The 17873-nt window shown below is 48.1% G+C and overlaps 3 protein-coding genes across 3 annotated transcripts; 1 reads left to right on the top strand and 2 right to left on the bottom strand.

Moving 5' to 3' along the window:
• Positions 1-959: 959 nt before the first annotated feature.
• On the bottom strand, positions 960-2720 carry T069G_02454 (major facilitator superfamily domain-containing protein; the record flags this gene model as incomplete). Its single annotated transcript, XM_056169664.1, has 9 exons — positions 960-1009; positions 1068-1211; positions 1275-1514; positions 1580-2079; positions 2142-2226; positions 2290-2389; positions 2455-2509; positions 2569-2603; positions 2649-2720. The coding sequence occupies 9 exons, from the start codon at positions 2718-2720 to the stop codon at positions 960-962; spliced, it is 1281 nt and encodes a 426-aa protein (XP_056030556.1).
• A 1658-nt stretch (positions 2721-4378) lies between these two features.
• T069G_02453 (uncharacterized protein) lies at positions 4379-5591 on the top strand (the record flags this gene model as incomplete). Its single annotated transcript, XM_056169663.1, has 4 exons — positions 4379-4386; positions 4461-4844; positions 4894-5123; positions 5179-5591. The coding sequence occupies 4 exons, from the start codon at positions 4379-4381 to the stop codon at positions 5589-5591; spliced, it is 1035 nt and encodes a 344-aa protein (XP_056030555.1).
• Positions 5592-5836: 245 nt separating this feature from the next.
• T069G_02452 (AMP-binding enzyme domain-containing protein) lies at positions 5837-17692 on the bottom strand (the record flags this gene model as incomplete). Its single annotated transcript, XM_056169662.1, has 8 exons — positions 5837-6120; positions 6196-10053; positions 10120-10238; positions 10329-13736; positions 13794-15423; positions 15493-15923; positions 16002-16671; positions 16735-17692. 8 exons carry the CDS (start codon positions 17690-17692, stop codon positions 5837-5839), a joined length of 11358 nt encoding a protein of 3785 aa, XP_056030554.1.
• Positions 17693-17873: the final 181 nt, after the last annotated feature.

Below are 17873 nucleotides of genomic sequence, written 5' to 3'. Positions count from 1 at the left end.
GCAGCGCCCTTGTGATGCTCTCGGCACATTCGGCATTCAAACTACCTATAACTTGCCCACGTATGTTGCATGTTGTGTGACTCTAAGAAAGTAAAGTACAGTTAAGGGCGTCGCTAATACAACGTCTGGTGCTCCATATCCGTATTTTAGTTCCAAGATTTCCATATTTGCTCCAACTTTCGACTGTGGCGGGGTGTGGCTTTTGGAGAAAAAACAGTGACGCTTCACATGTACTCATATCTGCATGTCGGAAGGGCGCTTTTGACGCATATGAGTGAGTACACAATAACTCAATTGGTTGGCCACACAATAAACAAGCCATTGTTGACATGCAAATATTACCGCATGATTGAGCTGGCTGATTAAAAACAGCCTCTTTGGCGGTTTGACTCAGCCATCACGTACGCGTATATTCAGCCGTCTTTCTATTCGGTCCATATCAGACAGTCACCCCTGCTTACATGTACCTAGGTATGTACTTACTGCATGCACATACATGTGTCAATCCATCAACCAGATACTAATACCAAGACATTACGGAGCAATTATGTAATTTGGGATCCTGTGATAATACCGGCTTGCAAGTATTAGATGTACATGTATTTAGCACTCCGAGAGACGGCTGCATTATCATGACCCATGTAGGCCTAACATCTTGGTGATCTGGTCCAACTGCTAGACTTTAGCCTCCGGGTTGATCTCATACACACCTTAGCTTTCGCTTGCTCATCTCGTCAAGTCATATAAAACTATTCTAAACCCATATGCTATTAATGTCTATATGCCAATCTATGTCCAAGCAATAGTCCCAAGGTTAACGAATCGAGCAAGTGAACATTGCCAATCTGAAGCTCATCATGCTCATGTCTAAATAGCAACCAATAAGCGCTCTATGCTTTTTTGTACAAGAATTGCAACCTCCATCGCATCGTCTTGACCAATGTGGGGTTTCAAGTATTTTAGTCTCGTTTCCGATATAATTCACCCTTTCTGATGGTGAGTATGAGGGCTAGGAACTCAACGTTAGCCATCTATGTTACAAAATTGTGCAATACTGTTCGACTTACTACAAATACCAGCGGCGACAAACATGACGCCAGCAAATACTTGTACGTTGATGAAACCATCCACACCTGACTTCCTCAAGCTAAGGCCAATTGCCTCCGCAAACGTATACGGGAGTGCCAACGTGAGGATCGAGAGAGATATAGCTGCATTTCAAGTATTAGAATTTCATGCTTCACTTCACCCTTATGAAAGCTCTTCAAACTTACCGGCAGGCGTCAGCTTCAAGCCAAAAATTGACACGGCCATGACCACAAAGCTGGCCCACAAGAGACTAGGAAACATGCCGAGCAAGGCGTATACCATCAAACCTCCATATGACTTGCCGCCAAATATCCAAATGAAGAACGTAATGAGGGCGGAAAAGAATGTGCCCAACATGGTAACTCTGATTGTCCCAAACCTATCACATAGGAAGCCAATAAGTGGGCGACCGATACCGGTCGATACTGATAGAGCGAAGTTGTTAGTGTCATGACTTAAACGGCATAACAGGGAAAAAAATTCCACGTACGGTTGAACATGGCAGACGCGAGAGAGCCTTGTTGCGCTGAAAATCCAACCTGTTGGGCATATGCCGAAAGAGAAAAGACCACAACGACGTATCCCAGACTGGCCAGCCATAGCCAGCCAAGAAAGAGCCAAAAGTCAAGCATCTTGAAGAATTTCCACTCCAAAATCTTGACCGCCGCCTTGGGAGTCTTGTCGTGTTCCTTGAGAAATAGAGCAGAGATTGTTATCACAACAAAGCAGATGATGGCCATTATTCTAAACGTCCAGGCAATGCCCAGTCTTTGAATCATTGCATTTGCAGCCAAAGAATAAGTCAGACCGCCGAGGCCCGTGCCGCCTGTTGCGATACCATTTGCGAGAGATCGTCGTTTCTTGAACCATTGGGGGACTAAGCTGGCGGTTCCGGTGAAGCATATTCCCATGCCGATGCCGTAGCAGACTCCCTGACTGAGAATGAGTTGCCATATGGTTTTTGAGAAGGATGCGGCAATGTAGCCACCTCTACCATTATGTTTTAGCAGCGTGTTTTTATAAATCATGTATCATCGAGCGATCGAACGTACGAGATGAATATCCCTCCGACTATGACGGTAATCTGCACACCCGCTTTGCGATGTAATATTGTCGATACCGGTGGCACGAGAAAAGCTAGGTTTAAATACATTAGATGTTGTCACGCAAATTTGTATATCAACGGGTCAAGATCCATACCAACCGAAAAGCAGAGACCGCCAATAAAGGCAAACTGTAAAGGAGTAGCTCCCGGATAAGTGTTGCTTTTTAGGTAGAATGCTAAGAAAACACCAAACATCTTAAATCGCTTTGTTAGTAGATATCTCTTCGTTTACTTCCTATATATATATATTAAATACTTACAGAGTTTATTCCAAATGAATGGGCCAATATTAGACAGACAGCTGCCACAATGACCCTACGCGAATGTTTTGTAAGCAGCTGATTGAAATGCGAATGACGTCCATAAAAACTTACCAGCCATATCCGCCCTCTTTCATCTCCTCCTCCTCCTGAGAGGCTTTCTCAGTATTTACCTGTCCATTTCGAGAACCCACCTCTGTAGAGTCGCTTTCGTCGGAGCTTTGCATTACACCAGATGGTGTCTCGAAATCTTTCTCAGAGGCCATCCTTTTGAGACAATGTCTTTGCACTGATGATTACAGGTGGCACACTAGACAAGGACGGATGATTGGAGCGCATGTCTGAGACCTCGTCTACCGCATCTTTTATACGATCGACTCACATCATCGTACTGATGCTCCCTGGCATATCTCCGCGACCATTTCTTTGTTGGCCAACCTGCAACTCTATTCCAGGCCAATTAGCGTTGAAGAATGACCCCGGCGAGTAATGAGCCAATTAGATGAAGCAGTTATCTCCTACGAAATGGCTGCTGTCCAATCGGGAGAGCGTCTTATTTCCTAACCGTTCCCCACAATCCCCGGCCCCATATGACTCGGAGTTCCCTGTGTCATCTTCCGTCTTCTGATATTCTCGGGTGACTTGTCTCGCACCTCAAACCCTATTATTCATTCTGCTCATCTTTTCTTTGTACTTTTGCATGATAATTCCGCGCTTCAAGGGCCACTGAAGCCTCTCAGATTCCGCGTTTCTGTCGGCGACCTCGGGAAGAATGGAAGAGAAGCCGCCCAAAGCGGCGCTGGCCATTCCTCGCCGTAAGCGCAATCGAATTCGAACTTCCTGTCGGCCTTGTCGCGCCAGAAAGTCAAAGTGCGATGGGAACCGTCCTTCGTGCTTGACATGTCTGAGTAGAGGTCTCCCTGATCAGTGTGTCTACGAACAAACACGTCCTGGAGAACACAGGATTGCGTCACTTCGGTATGCTCGACTCTCTTCATAGCACTCACTGTTATGCGGAAATTCTAACTTTGGCATTACGCATTTAAGGAATATTCCACATCCATCTCCGAATAACACAATCTTATGTGGAAGCCCTGTTGCTGCTTCAAATAGAGATTCGCTTGTTGGACACTCCACCCAGCCCAAACCCTTGGGCAAGAAATGGTCGTCTGAACTTACTCGCAAGAACAGTACCACAGAAGCCTGTATTGAAAAGGACTCGGATTCAAAAGACACCATCGATCGAGATGAGGACGTATTCGGCCCACCCTCAACTTTTTCCTTCATCAATCGAGTCATCGCTACGATTGAGCCGTGTAAATCAACATTAACTAAAAGGTCATCGTTAAGCAAGTCAATTCTCAGAGATCCAATTGGTTTTGACGTCTCAAATGCCGAGGATGTAGGCTTAGATATGGACGATCTACTGTTACCGGAGAAGAATCTGGCAGACTCTCTTGTTAGCACATATTGGCGATATTCGCATCCGGTCTTCCCTGTGCTACATCGGCCAGGCTTTATGAGCAAGTATGAGACTCTTTGGAAGTCTACGGAATCCTTTTCAAGATATACAGGCAATGATATCCTGCTACTTGCCACGATAAATATTGTCCTAGCTATCGGCTGCCAGCGGTCCGAACACTGTCCTGCTAATTGGAGAAAGAGGGATGCCGAGTCGTTATACAGGCGATCAGTCCATCTGGTTTCCGCTGAAACGCTAGATTCATATTCTTTCGAGGTGTTGCAGCTATTTCTTCTGAGAGTCATCTATCTCCAATATACATCTTTTGCCTCGCGATGCTGGAGCACACTCGGTATTGCCCAAAGAGTTGCTTTTGGGCTTGGGCTCGATAAAGAAGCTCCCGAATCAATGGGCCAATTAGAGCGGGAAATGAGACGCAGAGTGTGGCATGTTTCAGCAATAATGGATAGGTAAGTATTTATCGCTCTGGATTATGGTCGTATATACTATACACAAGGTGCTGCAACTAACCACGATCGAACAGCATAGCATCATATACATTTGGGTGGCAAATGAATATCACCGTACCGAATCTGGTGTCAACACCTCAGCCAATTGACGATGAGTACTTGCAGGAAGAAGGAGAAGGCTCTCAGCCAGTAGATAAGCCCTCTCGGCTCGACTTTTTCCGATACTATCGCCAGATGTGTGATGTTCCTCGCGACATTGCTGGGAACATACACCTTCTTGGTCAGAATCTAGGAGGACAGCGCTCAAATTCTCTTTTGACCAAGTACATCAGCGAAATTCCAAAATATTGTCTTCAACTCGATGAGTTTCTCGGAAGCTTACCCAGTCACCTCCAGGAAGCCAATGAACATGTCGTGGATGAATGTTTTCAGATTCAAGGACAGATACTGAGGACACGGTAAGCTCAGATGTTGATTGAGGCGCGCTTATTCTAACATCTTTTGTAGTTCCATTTATGTGAAGCTTACCGTCCTCCGCCCTTGTCTGCTAGCAAGCGTCGCAAATCGTTCAATACGCTCGGAGCTACGGAAAGCAAAGGCTGGCAATCAAAACCTCACCATGGGACTACTTCACGAGGTTAACAAGCTCTGTGTCACCACGGCGCAGACAGTCCTTGATAAAGTACATAAGAACATTCACATCATTTACCGGGCATCGACTTGGCACACATTACGAGGTGAGACACGGATATGTACATGCTAAGTTTTGCTAATCTGACTGACTGTTTACAGTAACATTCGGTTCGGCGACAGTCCTGCTGGCGGCGAGTTTAATACCAGACTTGGGCGTGGATCTAGACCAGGAGCCGAATAAGACTTCATGGGAACAGGCCATTGCCATTTTCCAATTTTATATATCGTACGATATATCTGCTCAGGGTGGCATCCAAGCTTTGTGGGATTATCGGCAGAAGTTTGAAGCCACCAAGAGGCGCGGAGAGCCACCGTTGAATGGAACAGCACAAGCTGAGCCACAGCAAAACCCTCAGAATGATGCAGCGGCTGTTGCTTCTGAAGAAAGCCCCTTTAATATGGACAATATCTTTTTCGGAGTTGATGCTCAGGGTCAGGGTGTTGATCTCTCACAGGCGTTTCATGATTGGAATTGGCTCGATTTCGACATTCCAGAATTTATGCTATCATAGTAGGTACTTGTATTGCTCTTGTAACGTTTCTTGGACTTTTTAACGAAATACGCTATTGGACCCGATGAGGAAATATGAGCTGCAAAGCAATGCTGAAGTCATTTGGCCAAGTACTGTATATATCCATATCATATTTTTATGACCTATCTAATGTACATGTCTAATAAGGAACTACCTCATACCGTCAACTGGCGGCAGAGTCATCAGGTAAAACATCTGGAAAACTAAAACTAAAACTACAATACTCAAGAAACTCCTAAAAATGGAAACTGAATCACCTCCTCCTTCTCAGCCATTGCCTGCAAGTAGCTGGTAATCAGTGGATCGATGCCTGCCTCAAGCACTTTGCCAATCCACTCATCCATTGTCACCTCTTCAAAGACTCCGCTGTAGATCTTCTCCAGGTGCTTCTTAAAGTCCGAAATGGGGACTTTTACGCCGCTGGAGTGGTGGATGAAGCGCACGCCTCTGTCTGTACTGTCTTCGGACAGAATGTTGGCTGCGATATTAGCGGCGGCAGCATGGACATCTTTGAGATCAAAGAAGCCATCAAAGTTCGCAAAAAGCGGAACTGTACGAGTCAATGAAGAATATTTCATGACACCATTCACAGCATCTTCGTTTGGTGCTTCGTCACCCGTTAAGATGCAATGTCTGTGGATCGTGACGGGGACATGGGCTTTCTCAGCAAGGGTTTCGAGGAACCGCTCGCTCGCCCACTTGGCCACTGTGAAACCCTCTGCGCCGTCTGTACGGGGGGTAAATTTAGACATGGACTCGGCAGCCGGCTGCATGCTTCCTGAGAGGAGAGCCACTCGATTTGATGAGATGAAGTGGATGGGGATGGCTCGCGGTAGAGCTAGTGAGGCTAGGAAGTGTGTGGATTGCACGTTGGGCACGCGTAAAGACGAGTAGTTGTTTAAACAGTGCCCATTTGCGCCGGCATGGATGATGCAAGTAGCCGATGTTTGCAGCTTCAAGCGCTCTGTCTCTGAGAGTCCGAGGGTAGGTGACAAAAGGGTGCCTTGGTATTGGACAACTTTAGGATGAACTGGAAGCTTGCTGCTTTGGTCACTGGGGACGGTGATGCAGTGGACTTTCTTGACTGTGGGCTCCTTAAGTAAAGCCTTCAGAATTGCTGCTCCAAGGAAGCTCGTCGATCCCGTGAGTACAATTTCGTGCCCTCCTGCGTTCAATTGGGTTGATAGTTGCGAGTCCTGTGATATAGCCAGAATGTGATCTGGGATGGCAGTTTCCAGCTCCCAGTCGATGGGTTCGAACTCGGTAGCCAGTTCGTCTCGTTTGTTGCGGAGATGGGCAGCCATCTTTCCGAGCGTGCTGACTTGGTACAATTCGCTGATGGGGACTGAGATATCCATGGAGTCCTTAATAGCACCTTGAAGCTTCATGAGTAGCAATGAGTTTCCACCGTGCAAGAAGAAGTCTGAGTTACGGTCCAAGATATGAGGTTCGTTTGTATTAGGCAGAACCTTTTGCCAGAGCAGAAGTAATTCTCCCTCGGACAAGTCTAGACGTTCGTTAGAATGGCTGCCTTCTGCGACAAGGACGAAGTCGAGGCTCGCTACTGCTTTCCTGTCTGTTTTGCCGCTGGCATTGGTTGGTAACCGTTCGAGAACTTGAATAGCAGCAGGGATCATGTATTGCGGAAGAGGCAATTTCGAAATGATGGCTTGTAGCGTTGCTCGATCCGCGGTCCTGTCCTTGTTGAGAACAACGTAGGCGACCAGAACGGCAGGATCACCTTTAACTGTGACCACAACATCTGAAAATAGGCCTTCGCCAGCCTGAACGAGAACGTGCTCAATTTCACCAAGTTCGATTCGAAGACCGCGAAGCTTGATTTGCGAATCTTGATCGAGTCTGCCCAGGAATTCTAGCGAACCGTCGCGGCGTAGTCTGCCCTTGTCGCCTGTCCTGTACATTCTGGCATCCTTCTGAGTACTACGTGAGTCAAGTACAAATTTCTCTGCCGTTAATTCATGTAGATGAAGATATCCCGATGCGACGCCTTGGCCACCAATGGCAATCTCGCCACATACACCAAGTGGTACCGCATTGCCGCTGGTATCGAGAATTTTGACGGAGTAATTAGGCAAAACCTTACCGATCAAACCCTCAATTACTTGGAATGAGGTATCTGTTAGTGCTGGAGATAAATCTTGGAAAGTTGCCGCAGCAGTGATTTCAGTTGGTCCATAGCAGTTTGTAAGCTGCTTTACTGAGACTTGAGAGGATCTGAACTGATGGAGTAGCTGTGATGACACCACCTCACCTCCCATGCACGCTTGTTGCCATGAAGTGCACTTTTTGAGATGTTCTTCACCATTTCTCAGCAGCATGAGATATTCAGTGGGTGTAGCAATTGTGAATGTGACGCCCTCCTTTTGCATCAGCTCAGAAAGTGCAATAGGATCGCCACGTTTCTCGCGTGACGCGATGACCAGTTTGCCGCCGTTAGCAAGAGCTACGAATGTTTGGATGATGGACATATCGAAGCCTAGAGAGCTCTGCTGAAGGACTAATTCGCGCTCAATGAGAAGCTCTTGAGTCTTGACGGCCAGGTGATTGGCGAAATTGGCCTGGGAGAGGACAACTCCCTTCGGTTTGCCCGTTGAACCGCTGGTGTACAGGATAAATGCAGGTGAGTCTGCCTGTCCTTGAATTGAAACCGGTTCATCCTTGGCTTTGATGTCGGATACGTTGAGCAGTTGAGCCTTAGTTTGCGATGCCGCAATCAATTGCGTACCGGCTTCCTTGGTAGCTTCATGAACGATGACAAACGCAGGGTCAGAATCATTCAGGATCGATATGTGGCGGGCGGCTGGAAGGCTCAGATCTAGTGGGATGTAGACACATCCCGCCTGAAGGATGGCAAGCATAGAGGCGACCGAGTCTACAGATGGTTCACATAAAACAGCAACATGGGCACCAGGAGATCCACCTTGTGCTAGAATGAGCTGTGCAATGCCATTCGCTTCGCTCGATAACTGAGAGTAAGATGCATCCCTGAATCCATCCTTAACTGCAATGTCATCAGGATACGCCCTCTGCACCTCATTGAATCTCGCCGAAAGTGTTGGCGGCCAGTTGTAAGAGACATTTGGTCCTTTGCCCAATTCGATTGCCTGAGAGATGGCTTTACTGTCGAACAAAGGGCAATCTTTGACCTTCAGGTCTGTGTTCGAGGACAGTGTCTCGAGTAAGTGGATGTAAATGTCCATTAAGGTCTGAGAATCCTCCACAGTGTAAAGCGCATTCTGGCATGTGAGTTCAATAAGACAGGTGCCAGAGGTTATCTCCGTGACTCCAAAGCTGATATCATAGGGGTTCTTAGCGTCCTCGACTTGGGTGAGTTCGATTTCGCAATCTCCCATGGATGTCTTCAACAAAGCTCCAACTCGATAGTTGACAGCTACTTGGAAAAGAGGGCTGTAGGCTGGTGATCTGGCAACGTCGAGGTGATCGAGAATAACATCAAAGGGGACGGCCGAATGGGCCAGGCCCTCGAGAGCTTTGCGGGACGTGTTGGCGGCAAGTTGACCAAAGGTGTTGTTTTGATCAACCTGGAAACGCAACGGCAGAAGGTTCAAAAAGAAGCCAACAGTTTCTGAAAAGTCTTCATCCAAACGGTTGGCATCAGTCACACCAATGCAAATGTCGTCTAGAGCCAAGAATCGTGACAGAATAAGTTGGACGATGCTAAGATGAAAGTGAAATGGAGTTACTCTCAAAGCTTTGCTAGCTTGTTTGATTCGAGATACTAGCTCTGTATCGATGACTCGGGATTGAACGTGGCTTGCGTATTGGGTGAGCGGTTTACGGGCAACAACACTGGTGATGGGGAGCAATTGCAGGGGCTCCGCTGGTTGGTCATGGAGTTGCTTCCAGAATAGCAAATCTCCAGCGAAATCGCCACTTTCAATAGCTGTTTGCTGTTTCTTTGCGAATTGGATGTAGCTACTCGATGTCTTCACCAATGGACGAAGCTGGTACGCTGTGCTAAGATCCCGCAGGAAGAGATGCCAGCTCACACCATCCATTACCAAGTGGTGATAGCCGAAGATAATAGTGCTCACTTCCGGTGATTGAACGATCAGAGAAACTCCAAACGTTCTTCCATGTTCCAGGTTCCAATGCTTTGCTTTGAACAAGGCAATCTCTCGGTCTACGGCATCGTCTTGTTTAGACTGCACGATTCTGAGGTAGTAAGACGGAGATGGCAAGACACCCTGTTTGAGAAGACCAGTGTTTTCATCTTTGAAGAAGCATGTTCGCAGTGATTCGTGGTGAGTCATGACTGAGTTGAGTGCCTGCTTGAATCTTGGGATTTGGAGATTTCCTCGGATTTGATAGGTGACTGTGACGTTGTAGGTGGTTGGGTCATTGACGTAGTTCTGCGCGACGTACAGTCGAGATTGAGCATGAGACATAATCTCAGCTTCTTTAATAGTCTGGTTGAGTCCGAATTCCAACACGTCGGCCTCGTACCCAACAAGATTCTCCGAACCAGAATTGAATGAATTTTGAGAGCACTCTTCATTGGGAGTATGAATGTCCGGGACGCTAATGGAGTCACCCGATGAGTGTGCGGAATCATCTTCGTGGCCGCTCGAATTGGACGCGGTACTGGCTTGTAAGGCTGGTGTTTCGATTGAAAGAAATTTTCTGCTGCTCTCTGAATTTGGGGTCTCTGTTTTAACTTTCAGAACATCTGACTGCTGTTCCGGTTTGGACGCTGAATTCTGTTTCAGCTTGAGGCCCAGGAATCTTCTAGTTGCATCCTCGCATAGCTGCGCAGTTGTATCACCTGAAAGCACCTTCAAGACTGGGACATCCATGCCAAGCTTCTTCAAGAACCAGCTTCTGATCTCGACGGCCAACAAGGAATCAACACCCAAGTCAATCAAAGGCACATTGAGATTGATACTGTTTGCCGACAGCTGCATCATGGCCTCCAGCTTCCGTCCGAATACCTGCTGAACCATGTCAATTAGAGAATCTTCCGGTTCATCACTTTGCAGACGCTGCTTGTAATCAGTGTCCAGAGCACGATCCTTGGAAACCTCGTTGCTAGATGCTTCCTTGCGCATGAAATGAGAAAAGCGAGGGTTTCCTTCCCAGGGTGGCCGCTTCGGTGCTTCAGGCGAGTCTACGAAAGGCTCCAGCCCGTAAACAGTGTCCTGGCTTGCCAAAATGCTTTCTGCGAACAGCTGATGTACGTCGGATTCCGAAAGAGGCAAGAAGAACATCTTGCGCAGATGGTCTTCCATGGATTGGCCTCTCCGGGCAACATAGCCAATATCGGCCACCATTCCTATATGCATAGCTGAGGCTGCAAGTCCGCGGCTGCGGCGCTGACCGCAAAGTCCTTCCATGTAGAGGTTGGCGGCGTGATAGTTTGACTGTCCAGGATTTCCGATGATACTCGCCATAGAAGAGAACAAGACGAAGAAGTCGAGAGGTGTATCGTAGAATACTTGGTCCAAGTTTCGGCTTCCATCCACCTTTGGCTTCAGCGTGTTTTGCAATACATCAAAGCTCATGTCTGCGAATAAACCATCTGACAGAACCATTGCCGCGTTGCACACTCCTGCGATAGGCGGCATGGTCTTATTAATAGTCTCGACGACTCCAGTAACTGACTCCAGATCCGCGACGTCCATGCTGAAAAGTTGCACATTTGCTCCATGTGCCTTCATTGCCGGAACCCATCCGGGGTCTTCTACGCTACCAGTTCGGCTGGTGAGCGCAAGATGACGCGCGCCATTCTTGACCATCCACTGGGCTAGAGAAAGGCCAAGTTCTTTGGTCATGCCAACCAGGAGATAGGTCTTATTGCTGGAGAATGCCTTGGACACATCCAGTGGTTTGAGAGCTACGTTGAGTAGGCCTGAGTCACTCCAGTCAATGATAAAGAAACTTGGTAAACTTTCAGGTGACGATTCGAGAAGGCTAGACACTGTCATCATTTGTGTGTGGATGAGATCAGAGCTGAGCTGATGTAGATTGCTCAGGAAAGTAGGCAGCCTTTTGTGCAATTTACTCTGAAATTCGTGCAGAACATCAGATACGCCCAGAATCGAGGTATTTGATGGCAAGACACTCTCCAGATTGAAACTTGAAGCATTCTGGAATTTGATAACACAGGATGTGTCAAGCGGTAGCAAAAGCCTGTTGGCAGTTTGCGAGGCTCTTGGGAATAGTTGAATCCAGTCGGGTGACCTTTGTTTGGGGCCCGTGGACACAAAGCGGAATTCCTTGTTCTTCAAATAGGCATCGGATTGTAATTGGTGAACTAAGGCCTTTGGAGGCTCGTAAAACAAGACTGTGCCTTTAGTTGGTATTTTGCTGCGAGTGAGGTCCAAGAGAATATTGCAGGCGATCGATTCCAACACCTGGGCGTTGCAGGGTACGTCACCAAGGCTGATGGAATTAGCCGCGTCCAAAGTAGATGAGCATGATGTGCTGAGGCTAATAACTGTTTCGCCTGTGTGCGAGTTCGAGCCGATGTTGAGGAGCACAGGGTATTGAGTGTCATTATACAGAGACAGCGAGTACTTGACTTGAATCTTGTCGTCCTCCGTGAATGCACTTGGAGCGGATGGAACAAGCACAAATGACTTTCCTTCTTGGACAATATCGACGGCTGCGGTTTGCAGATCGAGAGTCTGCTTAATTGGTCGTCTGCTGGCGTTGTGTCTATCATTCAGAGCCTTGTTTGGCAAAATTCGAGAGATGAGCATCTTCTCTCCATCATAGATCAGCTCAGGCTCGATTTGCCAAAGGCTGTTCTCGCCATCGTACTCTGGGTGAGACAAGACTTCCAGCCTCAAGAAGGTCTGAGTGATGATCTTGGAAATGTCTCGAGACCTGACGTCAATATCGATGTCTAGGAACTGGAGCTTCAGATGTGCCATTTCTGTCCACAGAGTGCGACCAACTCCAACTATCATATTTGCTTCTGGGTTTTTGGCTGTTCTGCCTTCAGTGACCCAGAGGACGTTCTTTGACGTGAGGAAGAGACTCTGCAGTCGCATCAATCGTTCCGGTGTCATGTCCGAGAAGACTTGCTTGTCAAGATCTCCGAGGAAGAGAACAGATGTTCCTGGCACCAAAGTCGACACAGGTACATCGTCCAGGCTCTTGGCTTTAATAATGCGCTTCTTCCAGTGCGACAAAGACTTCTGGACATCCGTGACAATTTGTGTTGTGAACAATGACTTGCCACCAACGATCAAGATGGGCTGCTCGCCTTGGATATCGTGAATTCTAGAGTGAGGGTTACGCAGCAGTTCAACTTGTGAGTCCGTTGCTCGACTCAGGACAAATGAAACCGAGTGCTGGGCCTCATCAGCTGTGTCATAGAATATGGTATCGACGCCGGAGAATCCTGTCTCTTGAAGCAGCTCATCCCACTGGGAGGCTGTCAATGCTGGCGACAAGACACGGCCGTCATCACCACCCAGCCACCATCCAGACAAGGCACCCATGATGAAATGCGTTCTCAGAAGTTCTGGGCCGGTCACTTCGAGCATGAGCAGAAAGCCACCGGGTTTCAGGAGACTCCTGACATGGCGCATCGTATCACCTAGCGTTCGGGTCGCGTGGAAAACATTGGCGGCAATGATGACATCGTAAGTATTCTCCGTGAATCCCTGGCTCTGGGGGTCCTTTTCAATGTCCAAGACCTTGAACGTCATCTTGCCGCTGTGGTCACGGAATCTCTCTTCAGCATTCTCAAAGAATCCGGTCGAGATATCGGTGAATGTATATGAAGAGTAAGCGTTGTCAATGGCATCGAAAACACTTCTTGTCGTGCCTCCCGTGCCGGCACCAATCTCCAAGACAACCGCCTGGGGATTCTTGAACGTGATCTGCTTCATAGCCTGTCCGATTTTGTTGTTGAGGATTGAGAAATTGTAACCTTCTACATAGAATCGATTGAGCATATCATCAGCTATCATCACCTCGAGAATTTGCACTTTGCCAGCCACGAGCTTGAGCAGGTTGTCGCCCACGGCACGTATCAGCTTGAGATGGACGCTCTCTCCATGTGTCTTGTTTAGCTCTTCAATGACTTCAGCGGAATCTTCAAGCCACTCTGGCTTTATGACTGGATGGTCACTGTTTGCAGCACGTTCTATGAGCTCCTCTGCCGCAGTAGTCATCAGCTGGAGGTACCATGCAAACGTCTTGCGATCTGTGGAGCCAATATCGGCAAGGAACTTGCGATAATAGTATACAGCTGTGCGGTCCAATGCCTCCATTAATGGTATATCGTCCAAGTTTTCGATTTCTGTGTCTAAATCCACCAGAGTAAAGGACGAATCTGCTCGCCAAACGGTTTCAGAAAACAGGTGCTTATCGTTGGAGGCTTGTGGCTCAGAGACGGCTTTCATCTCGAGGCCTTCGATTTGCAATGTTGTTTGTGCACCACCCTTTGGATAAACGTGGATGTCGCCCTTGAGCAGTGTTGATGATCCCGTCGTAACAAAGCTATCAGCCTCCATCTCAGTCATTACGCCGTTGGAATAGGTGGCATGAGGATTTACTGAAAGTCGGCCGACCTTCACTGGGAGATATGGCGCCCAGTAACCTCCACTAGCTGGAGAAGCAAACGAGACGTAAAGGGTTTGTAGTGCAACGTCCAAAAAGCCGGGATGCATAACGTAATTATTGCCCTTCAGATTTTCAGTCTCCCACGACGAAACTGTAGATGAGAATCCCAATGCCCTCCTGCCCTCTTTGATGCTGCGGAAAACACCAAGGTATTCTTGGCCAACACCGGTCATAGACGTGTAAAATCGATCCATGTCAATGGGGACCAAGTTTGAAGCTGGCACCAGTCGAGGAGGCAGATGCTGAGTATTGGACTCGCCAAAGAGAATTGTCAAGCGACCATAAGCAGCCTTTACAGGTTGACCGTTGTTTTCATCGTTACAGAAGTAGCAAGCGAATTCGAAGCTCAAAGACTCACTTGACTGTTTCTCCAATAATCGGGCAGTGAATAATGTTTCAACGCCAGCCGTACCCTCCGGAATCACCATGGCTCTATCCATGGAGATGTCAGTGACTTCGTAAAGCTCAACAGCACGTTGATCTGCAATTTCTGCACCCGCCTGTAGAGCCATGACGATATATCCTGCTCCAGGAAACAGCACCTGGCCTTGGAACAAATGGCCTTGAATCCATGGCAGCTCGTGAAGTCGGACAATATTTCTCCAGCGTAACTCTTGGTCAGAGTCGTCGGGCGTCCTGCGACCAAGCAGCTCATGGCTCTTGTCATTGCGCAAGCGGTAGTTACGTGAGACTCGGGATTCTCTCCAATAAGCCCTACGATGGTCCCAACCGTAACTTGGAAGGTCTTTCAACAGATGTGAGGATGTTTGACGATCAAATGCTTTGCGGTAACCGTCAAAGTCAACGGCCGAGGAGCCAAGATAAGACCAAACATATCCCAATGCACCAGAGAAGGCTTCAACTTCGTCGTCACCACGTCTCATCAATCCTGCATAATTTGGCACGGTTCCGAAATATGTCTTGAGAGTTTGTTCAGCCGGGCCCTTGAGCGCTGGGTGGGGACCAATTTCGATGGCAACGTTGAAAGGGCCGCCATGCCAAATAGAATGTTCTACAGCTTGAGAGAACTGAACCATGCCAAGGAGGTTATCCACCCAATATTGTCCTTTGAGAGGCTCAAGTCCATCCTCTAGCAGGTCAGTGTCACCACGGACGCTGCTTGTCCAGATGCAATCCTCTCGAGGGCTCTGGATTTGGATATCGCAGGCTAGTAGTGATTTCAGATATGCCTCTGCGCATGGAATCATAAGGTGTGAATGATATGCTGTGTCAACCTTTAATTGCCTTGCAAAAGTCTTACTTTCGTCAAAGTGCGCTTTAGCTTGCATAATGGCATCTGCATCTCCGGATAGCGTGACGCTGAGAGGAGAATTACTAGCCGCGACCTTGAGGCGTCCAAAGTATTCGGGCTGGTGGCAGAACTTGTAAGCATCCGCAAAACTGAGACCAACGGCCATCATGGCGCCTGGTACACTCTTCTTCGCCAAGTGCGAATGGAAGCCACGATAGTATGCAATCTGCATCGCATTCTCAAGGTTAATAATGCCAGCAGCATAGGTCGCAGCAATTTCACCGGAACTGTGACCAACCACGGCATCAAGCTTGACCCCAGAAGCTATTAGTAGATCAACCAGAGCAATTTGCAACGCCGTGCAGATGGGCTGAGAGATTTCTGCTTCGGAAATGCGAGAAGTGCCTTCGTCAGCCAGGAGCTGCTCAGTAAGTGACCAGCTGGGAGCATCCGGCAACTTGTTTAGAACAGCTTCGCATTGCTCGATCGAGCTTCGGAATAGATGAGATGATTGATACAGCCCCCGACCCATGGAGGCCCACTGAGCTCCTTGACCAGTGAAGACGCCCAGAATGCCAGGCGTCTCATTGGGATCAATGGGCTGGAACTGATTTCCAACAGTCTCCGGCGGCACAGAAGATGAATCCTCCACAAATCTGTCCATGAAGTCAATCAAGCGCTGACGTGTCGCACCTGAAAAGAAGATCTTGGACGATAATGAGCTTCTTTTCTTCTGCAAAATCCATGAAAGATTCTCAAGATCTAGTGAGGGATCTGATCTTATCCGGTCCGCATAAGACTTGACGGACTCTATCAGCGATATACCCGTACTGGCTGACAATACTAGAGGTCCTATGAACTTATCATCGGGAATCTCAATCGCGGCTGGCTTTTCGTCCTCATAGCTTTCCAGGATGACGTGGGCGTTCGTTCCACCAAAGCCAAAGCTATTGACACTGGCTCTCAAGCATTTATCGCTTGTCTCAGGCCATGGTATCGCTTTGGTTGGGATTTGCAGATTGTGATAGAAAGGCTCGACCTTGGAACTAAGCTCCTTGAAGTGAAGATTTGGTGGGATCGTGTGATGCTTCATAGCTAGTAGCGCTTTAATGAGGCCCGCCAATCCAGCACATCCTTCCAAATGCCCAATGATGGTCTTGATGGAGCCGACATATAATTTGGCGTCATCTTGAATGTCAGAGTCTGGAGGAAAGAATGCGTCTCTAATTGCTTGGGCTTCTACAGGGTCACCTGCCTGAGTTCCTGTGCCGTGGCATTCGAAATACTGGCAGCGATCAACAGTAGGATCCAGTCCCGCATTCTTATAAGCCTGTCTAATCATCGCAGCTTGGGCAGTTGGACTGGGCATTGTAATTCCCTTCGTGCGTCCATCAGAGTTAACTGCAGTTTCGCGAATCACACCCTCGATGTGATCTCCATCGCGGATAGCGTCCTTCAAAGGCTTGAGCAAGACGGCAGCAAAACCCTCGCCTCGGGCGTAACCATTTGCTGACTTATCCCACATCTTGCAGCGCGAATCAGGAGAAAGCATATGGAGATTGGATTCTGCAATGTACATTAGGGGGTCGAGAAGCAGGTTGGCGCCTCCAACCACGGCCATGGTGGCTTCGCCGTTTCGAAGACCCTGAACGGCCTGGTGTAGTGCTACAAGTGAACTTGAGCATGCCGTATCTATCGTCATTGATGCACCTCTGAGATCAAAGGCATACGAAATTCTGTTGGAAAGAATACTCCGCGCTGTGCCAGTCGCAGTATGTGTGGGTAGAGTCTCGGGATCTCTCATCTGTAAATCGTAGTAATCTCCATTCATAACGCCGACGTGGACAGATGTTTGAGATCCCTGCATCTGGTCTAATGAATAGCCTGCTGCTTCAAAGGCTTCATAGACGACTTCCAGCAATATCCTCTGCTGTGGATCCATTATGTCGGCCTCAAGCGGGCTGATGCCAAAAAAGGAGGCATCGAAGAGGCGGCAATCCTCTTCGAGAGTGTATGAGGCACCTTGGACATCGGTGCTTCCGTGGTGTTCGCCATTATTGTGATGGAATTTGGAGAGGCGCAGCCTGCTCTCATCAATCGGCTTCAAAATGTCCCGCGGTTCCTTTAAAAGTTCCCAAAGCTTTGCCGGTGAGTTGGATCCTCCAGGGAACCGAAACGCGGTGGAAATGATGGCAATTGATTCAGGCATGTTTGTCCGTGTGTTTAGCCAGACATGAAATCACCAACAACGATATGAGGTTGAATCACGCGAGGACTGGCGGTCTGAGGTTGAAGTGTTGAATCAGGAATTGGATGATACAGCCCGTAGTGATAGCAAGATCCGATCCCTGAAGTATATAGTTTGCTCGCCCAATAATGCCATATAGATT

Source organism: Trichoderma breve, chromosome 2, assembly GCF_028502605.1.
Source record: "Trichoderma breve strain T069 chromosome 2, whole genome shotgun sequence".
In the NCBI taxonomy this organism is placed as follows: Eukaryota; Fungi; Ascomycota; class Sordariomycetes; order Hypocreales; family Hypocreaceae; genus Trichoderma; species Trichoderma breve.
Note: the sequence above shows the minus strand (reverse complement) of the source record. Positions and strands in the feature narration are given on the sequence as shown.